Source organism: Conger conger, chromosome 18, assembly GCF_963514075.1.
Source record: "Conger conger chromosome 18, fConCon1.1, whole genome shotgun sequence".
Classification (NCBI taxonomy): domain Eukaryota; kingdom Metazoa; phylum Chordata; class Actinopteri; order Anguilliformes; family Congridae; genus Conger; species Conger conger.
The window spans coordinates 9,762,545-9,771,626 of record NC_083777.1 but is presented as its reverse complement, the minus strand read 5'-3'; the positions used below and the strand labels follow the sequence as shown (position 1 = coordinate 9,771,626).

At 45.0% G+C, this 9,082-nt stretch overlaps 1 protein-coding gene across 2 annotated transcripts; it reads left to right on the top strand.

Moving 5' to 3' along the window:
- Positions 1 to 709: 709 nt before the first annotated feature.
- On the top strand, positions 710 to 7,313 carry LOC133118696 (T-complex protein 1 subunit delta-like). 2 transcript variants are annotated; one of them, XM_061228847.1, is made up of 13 exons: positions 711 to 978; positions 1,314 to 1,366; positions 1,455 to 1,544; positions 1,897 to 2,005; positions 2,261 to 2,525; positions 2,640 to 2,772; positions 2,964 to 3,103; positions 3,398 to 3,494; positions 3,952 to 4,062; positions 4,538 to 4,668; positions 5,197 to 5,431; positions 5,849 to 5,962; positions 6,920 to 7,313. In XM_061228847.1, the coding sequence occupies exons 1-13, from the start codon at positions 867 to 869 to the stop codon at positions 6,932 to 6,934; spliced, it is 1,605 nt and encodes a 534-aa protein (XP_061084831.1). In that variant the 5' UTR covers positions 711 to 866; the 3' UTR covers positions 6,935 to 7,313. The 2 variants fall into 2 exon arrangements, with proteins under 2 accessions (XP_061084832.1, XP_061084831.1); XM_061228848.1 differs by lacking the exon at positions 6,920 to 7,313 and having other exon boundaries at positions 710 to 978; positions 5,742 to 5,881.
- Positions 7,314 to 9,082: the final 1,769 nt, after the last annotated feature.

The following is a 9,082-nucleotide window of genomic DNA, read 5'->3' as shown; positions in this document are numbered from 1 at the left end:
GAGAACATGACTTCAGACTGAACTCTCCCCGACCATTATGAGAGTCCCACACATAGACGTGTTCATAGTTCCCATATATGATCAACTCTATTCCATACGTACAGTTTGTTTATCGCTACGATTAAGCTTTATTGTACAGGTAGCACATGCAAATCAACTACAGTATGTGGTTTGAACTGAAACCATCACTTCGCACACTGGCTACCGTTTGTAACGATCTCTGTTTTGCATTATTAGCCCTAAAACATCAAACATATTACAAACTATTTTCATAAAATTATGAGGGATAAACATACAGCTCATTTTCATGTATTCATTAATTAATTGGATAATTGTGTCATTAACATAGCACGTGCCTTTTTAATAAAAACAGCGTTTCACAATCTAACACCAACTAGCAATAGGTGCGTATTTGTTGTAGATTGAACTGAACAAAGATGGTGGAAGAAATTACAAGACTAAAAAGTCTATCGGAGAACGAGATCGAGCAGGATGTGCGTTGAAACGTATTTTTGCCAATTTGTTTTTAAGAAAATGCCAGAGTTTTTTTTGCTTTGTTTCGAAATGTACTTATTCGCGTGTTTGTCTTTTCATCAGAATATGTTCATGGCCACAGTGAAAAATGTTACGTATCAATTATTGAATGAAATACGTAACTAGTAAAGGGACTTTCTGCGGACAGAAAATATATCAAGAGTTTACTCTCGGCACTACTTGTACGCACTTTTACCAGAAGGTGGGACGGGAAAGGGGGCTGGTGAGATCAGTAATCGCCTGGCGTGCAACGGTGAACACAGCAAACTTCATTCCACTTAGACTCCTATTACATTAATCTTTCTAACTAGCGGTAATAGTATCTGTGAATAATGTCGAACCTCTTAGCAGCAGCAAAACCGCCAGGTGGGAGAAATGGAAGTGTATACAAGGATCGGGACAAACCGGCCCAGGTTCGTTTCAGCAACATTTCTGCAGCGAAAGGTAGGCTATATGCCTAAGTTAACGTGCAACCAGTAAACTAACGTTAACCTACATTATTTTTTTCTTCAGTTGGTTTGGCTAGCTTGGGTGTAAGGAAGAGATGACGGAAAGATGTCATTGCATTGCTCGTTGCACGAGGGTCCATTTTATTTTTTATTATAAGTTATCTGTGTGCATTTATTTTGCGCCAAACAGGGGAAATGACGGTAAAATAGCCATTCAGTATTGTACTTCGATGTATTTAACGATTCAAGCAAGGATCACCTGAAAGTCGAACACGCCTTTGCTAAAAAAAAATCATGGGCCTGTAGAGCTAACATCTTCTTTTTTGACAGCTGTTGCCGACGCTATCAGAACCAGTCTCGGGCCAAAAGGCATGGACAAAATGGTGAACTAAATCCCACGCATCTCAAATTTGGGAGAAGTATAATTAACGTGTCTTTTGAGTTTGACGATTTGGATGATTTTCGTTGCAGATACAAGACGGGAAAGGTGATGTCACCATTACCAACGACGGAGCCACCATCCTCAAGCAGATGCAGGTCTTGCACCCGGCTGCTAAAATGGTGGGTTATGACTTTGCGTTTGTGTCTGAGCACGCAGATTTCATTTTTGGACATGGAAATATTTGCCCATAGTTATACCATGTAATAAACCCAGCAGTGTTTTTACTCGATTTTATTTATTTATTTTTAGCATTATCATCTGCTTTACGATTATGTTCGTCCACTTTTGTTAAATCATGCGAGTATCCTTTTTGCCTTGCATTTTTCATTTTGGCGCCATTTTATTTAAAATGCTATTTATTATGAGTATTAAATGCCCAGTTGATGGTGGGTGTTGGGAAAACTGTTGAACTGTTTGAGTCCTTTAGTGACAGCAGTTTTGCTTAAACGCCCATTACCTTTCGCTCTACAGCTGGTGGAACTGGCCAAAGCTCAAGACATCGAGGCTGGGGATGGCACCACCTCTGTGGTGGTGATCGCTGGTGCTCTCCTGGATGCCTGCTCCAGACTGCTTCAGAAAGGTAGCAGTAGTAACAATGGTGGTACTATTAAAATAATGAATTATTATTATAGGGACTGGTAACATGAGTCAAATTACAAGGTCCAATTAGCAAAATATTAGCCTGTTGCCCAACATCAGGGGCAATGTTCTGTAGTGACCACTTTTCACATTACATTAAAATGTCTATACTTCATACCACTAATAAATAATGTTGGCTGTGTCTATGGGTCTCCTTTTATATAGTTTTATAGAATTATTTCCTTTATTCTCTGAGGTATTCACCCCACCACCATCTCCGAGTCCTTCCAGAAGGCAGCGGAGAAGGGGGTGGAGGTGCTGACCGGCATGAGCCAGCCAGTGGACCTGGGCGACAGACAGACCCTGCTCAACAGTGCCACCACCGCCCTCAGCTCCAAGGTGGTGTCCCAGTACTCCAGCCTGCTGGCCCCCATGAGCGTGGACGCCATCATGAAGGTCATCGACCCCGCCACGGCCACCGGCGTGGACCTCCGGGACGTCCGCATCGTCAGGAAGCTCGGGTGAGCGCCCGAGGGGCGGGAACGCATCGCGCGGGACCGGGCCGTCCAGGCTCCCCAACACAGTCGTCCGTGTTTTTTTTGGGATTCGTAGCGAAATTGCATTCCTCCTTCCAGAGGGACCATCGACGACTGCGAGTTGGTGGATGGGCTGGTGCTGACGCAGAGGGTCGTGAACTCGGCCGTGTCTCGGGTGGAGAAGGCCAAGATCGGCCTCATCCAGTTCTGCCTGTCTCCGCCAAAGACGGACGTAAGTGGGCAGAGATGGCTTTGCTCATAGACCTCCACCTCAGAACTAACGAGGCTAGCAATTGGGCTAAAAATGTCACACACACCAATTACTGACGCAACCTCTGAGGTGGTAATATGCTGGTTCTCTTTCTTTCCGGTACCCCCTCCGGTATCTGAGCTTATGTTGGGTTTTTCCCGTCTCCTGGACAGATGGACAACCAGATCGTGGTGTCGGACTACGTGCAGATGGACCGGGTGCTGCGGGAGGAGCGGGCGTACATCCTGGGCATGGTCAAGCAGATCAAGAAGGCCGGCTGCAACGTGCTGCTGATCCAGAAATCCATCCTCAGGTCAGACCACCCTTTCACCCAGCCCCTGCTCCGCGTTCGGCTCTCTCTTTAAAGAGAACCGTTTGTTTTGGTTACAAATCAAGATGTACATCTCTTGGCCTCTTCTGATATGAGCTATGACCTAATTTCTTGTGTGTTCAGCCCTAGATGAATGAGGCAAGATGCATTCTCTCATGTCCCCTCCATTTTAACTGAGGCTGTGTAACCCCAGTGTAGAGTGTGGGACTGTCTGGTGTCTCTTGGCAATTGTCAGCAAGGCGACTGATGCTAAAATGAAAAGGCATATTTTTCCAGAGATGCCCTGAGCGACCTGGCCCTGCACTTCTTGAACAAGATGAAGATTATGATCATCAAGGATATTGAGCGGGAAGACATTGAATTCATCTGCAAGGTATGGCGGTTGTGTGTGTTTAGCCACCTCCATTTTGGAGGTTCGTTGGAGTGATGCCGTGATTCCGTTCTGGTTCCTCAGTGGTGGAATGACTTGCCTACCACTGTCAGAACAGCAGAATCCCTCCCCCTATTTCGACGCAGACTCAAAACCCACCTTTTCAAACTCTTCCTTAGTCCTCCCTCCTGATTTCCCCTGCCCCTCCTTTCTGATATCCCTATCCTTGTCTAACCCCCCCCCCCCCAAAAAAAATAAAAAATTGCACTTCTGATGACAACTATGTTTAGAACAGCATTTCCTGTGTATTTTGCTAGTTTCTGGATGTGATGCTCTGACTTATGGTAGAACCTATGCACTTGTAAGTCGCTTTGGATTAAAAGCGTCTGCCAAATGACTAAAATGTAAATGTAAATGATGCAAGGTTCGATGTGTGTCAACGCGCCTCGCTTTTACGCAGACCATCGGCACCAAGCCCATCGCCCACATTGACCAGTTCACCCCCGAGATGCTGGGGACTGCGGAGTTAGCCGAGGAAGTGAGCTTGGATGGATCTGGAAAGTTGGTCAAGGTAACAAGTTTATCATACCATGTCTTGGTCAAATCATTCAACGTTGTAAGCTTTGATGTTGCCAAGTCAGATTGAGCACATTGTTCACATTGATTAACGAGTAATACTTAAGCAATGTCTTAAAGCAGCAGTTATGTATAATATATTGCACACAGTGTTGTGTGCATTTATGGTAAATGGTCTGCTTTTATATGGTGCTTTTATCCAAAGCACTGTACAATTGGGCGAATGAGAAGTATCATTCGTCAGAAGCAATTGGGGGTTAGGTGCCTTGCTCAGGGACACATCCCAGAGTGGTATCGAACCGGCAACCCTCCAACTGCAAGACGACCACTCTTACCTCCTGAGCCAATGTTGCCCCGACAATATATTACATTATTGCAATTTGTTCTGTCACTAATACATTACTTGTTAGTTACCAGTAGGAAATTAAAGCCTGGTTGGACTCTTTTAGTTGATTAAATGACTGTTGCAGGTGACAGGCTGTGCCACCCCTGGCAGGACTGTGACTATCGTGGTGCGCGGGTCCAACAAGCTGGTGATCGAGGAGGCTGAGCGCTCCATACACGATGCCCTCTGTGTCATCCGCTGTCTGGTGAAGAAAAGGTAGCGTCCAATGAACTGGCAGTGACTGGCAGTGAGAAGCTTCTCTGGGAAGTGGCTGTTTGACGGCCTCCTATACATACCCCACCCCCTTTCCAATTTGTCATGGTTTTCATTAAAAAAAAATTCTCCATGGTACATATGGGGCATTATGAATGGTGAAGGCATTAACCATGCTTCATGATGGCTTTAAGGCAAACTTGCATTGTGTAGAGCAGGGCTGCCCAACCCTGTTCCTGTAGTTCTACTGCCCTGTAGGTTTTCAGCCCAACCCTAACAAAGCACGCCTCATTCAACAGCTAGACGAAAGTTCTTGTTGAGCTGCCAATTGGCAGAATCAGCTGTGCTAATTGGGCCGGGAGTGAAAGCCTGCAGGATGGTAGCTCTCAGGAACAGGGTTGAGCAGCCCTGGTGTGATTGATCATGTGACACCTAATGAGTTGACATTGCACAAGTCACAGAGTCTTGTTTGGAAAATGTTCACCGACTTCACAATCCCCCCCCCCCCCCCTTCCTGCCCTGACCAATCAGAGCCCTGATTGCAGGCGGCGGTGCCCCTGAGATCGAGCTGGCGGTGCGCTTGGCGGAGTACGCGCGTGCTCTGGGAGGTGTGGAGGCGTACTGCGTGCGCGGCTTCGCCGACGCGTTGGAGGTGGTGCCCTCTACGCTGGCGGAGAACGGCGGCCTGAACCCCATCTGCACCCTCACCGAGCTCCGCAACCGGCACGCCCAGGGCGAGAAGACCGCCGGCATCAACGTCCGCAAGGTGGGAGCATACTGCTGTCAAGCTGTCGACATTTACCCATCACACTCCCAGTTTACAAAAAAACTAAGGAAATTCCTTAATTTATTAATTTATTTATTTTTTTTGTTAAGTTGCTCAATTATTTAACTTTATCAATGCTTAATCTGCTTGTTATGGCAATTATGGTTTTGGAAAATTATCCTTTTACAAAAACTAGTTTTGGATTTGGCTTCAAGTTGATTCTTGGACTGCACTAATTTCCATAGTTATGTTTCATGTACTTGTTTTTGGATAACTGGCAGTGATGTGGTCTACTCTACAATTGTTCTAGATTCCTGAGTTTGTCGGAGTGGGACCTTGAAAGGACCTGGAAACTGCTTGTATGGAGGTATAGGCAGATGTATTATGACTGTGTGGGTCTGTGTAAACCTCCGTCAGGGAGGAATCTCCAACATCCTGGAGGAACTGGTGGTGCAGCCTCTGCTGGTGTCCGTCAGTGCCCTGACCCTGGCCACCGAGACCGTGCGGAGCATCCTCAAGATCGACGATGTGGTAGGGGGCCGCTCCTTCACGTGTGTTCTGGGGGGGGGGAAAGGCAGCCATTGTTTCTTTGCGGGTTGCAGTGGAGACACAAGCAGATCTAGGAGACATCTCGTGTCATTTATGGAGCTTGGCTCTATCCTCTGTTAGTGCTTTTTGTGTATTTGGCAGATGCACCCGCATAGTTTTATAAGGTTGCCATGGCCAGATTCACATGTACATGCAAATGATGAGGAGTTCTGTGTGATCTTGGACAGGTTCATGTGACGTCTTGGAGTTTCTTGACATTTTCCCACAAAGGCCTTCCTATTCCTATTGAGGAATATTTAATTGAATTCTAGCTCACAAATCAATGAGAAACATGGTCATTTTTACCATTTTATACGTGACTCCATTAAGACACAAATTATTGAACTGGCCATTGTACCTACATTTTGCTAATATGCATTATATTATATTACTTATTACCATTTTATCACAGTATGTTCTGAAGAATTGGGGTAATGATGTATACAGAGTACAAATCAATATTTTAAAAGTAAAAATAATAATAATTCCCCCCCCCCCAGGTGACAGAAAATCATCACTATGGGTTGTCTAATGGCACGTCCAACAATGCAATAACATACAGGCATATAAACTGAGTTTTTATTACCATTTCCACAATAGGTACTTAATGAGAACCATGTTTAATGGTTAATGATTAACATGTCCTCGTTCCATTCCTGCTTGGGAATAAAAGGAAGAGACTAGATTCTGGCAGAAGGCTGCAAGAGATTGTAAACTGGGATTTCCTATTCAGTGTGTGCTCTATTCTGCAGCCAGGTCCCTTTTAACAGGCCTATGAAGTGCACTTAAACTCAATGGCAATAAAAGTTTTACTTTATGGCCGGGAATTGCAGCGAGTTGTGAAGGGAGGATTCAGTGTTGGCTTCAGAGAGCACTGACTTCTCATTTTTCCCGCCGTAGGTGAACACTCGATAAGGAATGCCGGTGATGAGGACCTCCAAGGGCATCCTGGGATTGATCTTGTTGGACCAAGTACTGAGATGCCGTTTAGTTACGGCGTTCTGTGTTCAGTGTTCAGAAGGAACTGAAATGTTTGCCCTTGTTTGCTGCAGCCTTTGTATGTTTCTAGTTCCGTTTGCACTAGCCGTGTGTTACTGGTTCCGTTTGCACTGCTGGCTATCACTGTTGTGAATTTCTTTTGCTTTTTTCTTAACAAGACATGGCTTTAAGGTCTTGATTTAAAAAAGCAACAGGAGGTCAGTTTAAGGTTGGAATCAATTCTATTTGTGTCTGGTTGGTGGGATTGCACTCTCGTTGATGAAAGCAGTCATTTAATAAATTGAATGATTAAGAATCCTGACTGCAGCACTTTTACTCTGAGCAATAATTTCATAACTGAATCTGCCCCGACTTGCCTAAGGTCTGCTTCTGTGGCTGGAATCACTTTCATGATTTCCAATAAACACACTGTGATCAACAAAGCATTTCTGAATCCAGTGTTGCTAATGTAAAATAACACCTATGAATTCCATAATTTTTTACATTTTTATTAACCCCCCTGTTGGTGACTCAAAGAATTCTGTCTAAAATTACATTTATACAAAATCATGCTATCGAGAAGGAATGTTAAACTAATGTAGTAGACATCTATCCAGAGGGGCTTGCAGTCCTTTATATTAGCTGGATATTTACTGCGGAAACTCAAGAGGTCGACGGCAGTGACCTCACTTAGAATCTCAACTGGCGAGCTTTGCATTGCAAACCCAGTTCACACACACAAGGAGCAGGGGAATCCTGACCTTTGAAAAATTACATGAAAACAATGTGAAAAATTCTCAAGTTTTAGTGTCATGCATAGCTCACAGTTGTTTGAATATATCTTTCGTTTTAGGCAGGTTGTCGTCGTTGTCCTGCGTGGTGGAATACTCCGGTTGTTTCCCGGGAAACGCAGAGCTCTGGAATCCAGTGCAGCCGCTGAAGAAGCAGCCGCCCTCTAAAAAAACAAAAGCAAAAGTGTAAACACAAACGCATTCAAAGCTCATCTCTTTTCAACACAAAAACCTCCATACTTTCAGCATGCCTAGTATTTACTATACATGCCAAGCATGCTTCTCAGCGGACATATTTCAAATATTTCCCATTTCTCCAAAAGCAGTTTCGGTTTAGTAAGGGGACTTTCGAGAAGGGATGTTAAACTGACGTCCATTCAGTTTAATGGAAAGATTGTAGTACTAGCTAGCAGTAGCTAAGTAGCCAGCCATGCAGCTAATGCACGGGCTGGCTCCCAGGTGAGCCCATTAACCCATAATAACGCCTTCATTATTACCCTATTAACTCATAAACCGCAGAACGAGGCCCAGGTCTCTAAACGAAGCCTGGGGGGGCCTACAAATCCCACGGAGAGCAGCGTCGACTGAAACACAGCTGCTGCCCGCTTTAAAAGGGCTAGGTTTAAGGTGCTTCGAGGTTACACGTCATGCCAACACAGGAACCTGGAGGCAAACCAACTCTAATGTCCATAGCGCAACTTTGGTTCGGTCACTCAACATGGTCTGACACCTGTAAAACCACACGGTGCGAATTGTGAACATTCAGTAGAAATCAAAATATTCCGATCCGTGAATCACTGTGTGTTCAGGTCGGCATCTGGACAGCAGCAGCAGTGCCACCCCTCTAGTGACAGAATAAGTTATGACCTCATGACTCATATTTTGAGTTATCCGCTATATTCCCACAGTGCATATTATTCATAGATAATGGAACACACGGTACATGGAAAACGTTTGGCCCTTATGCGCCGTTTCTAAAAAGGAATCGGGTCCCATGGAAACGGGCTGTAGCAGCTTGTCGGTGCATCATCGTCACGGCGACAACAGGCAGGAACAATGTGGAAGAGTGTTTGCTGGAACACACTGACACACAGTACCTGACTGTACACCATAGACTCCATTTTGCAGCCTCAAAATGAAGAGGGATGGGAAAGAAAAGTCAATTTAAAGTAACTTGTAAAACCCGGATACAAAGGCTATGTTTGGCTCTCTGTGTTTATTTAATCTGCGAGATTCAGGCTAGGTGGGCGGCACGCTGGTCCCAAGGTGAAATGCACATAAAGGAATCCACGTG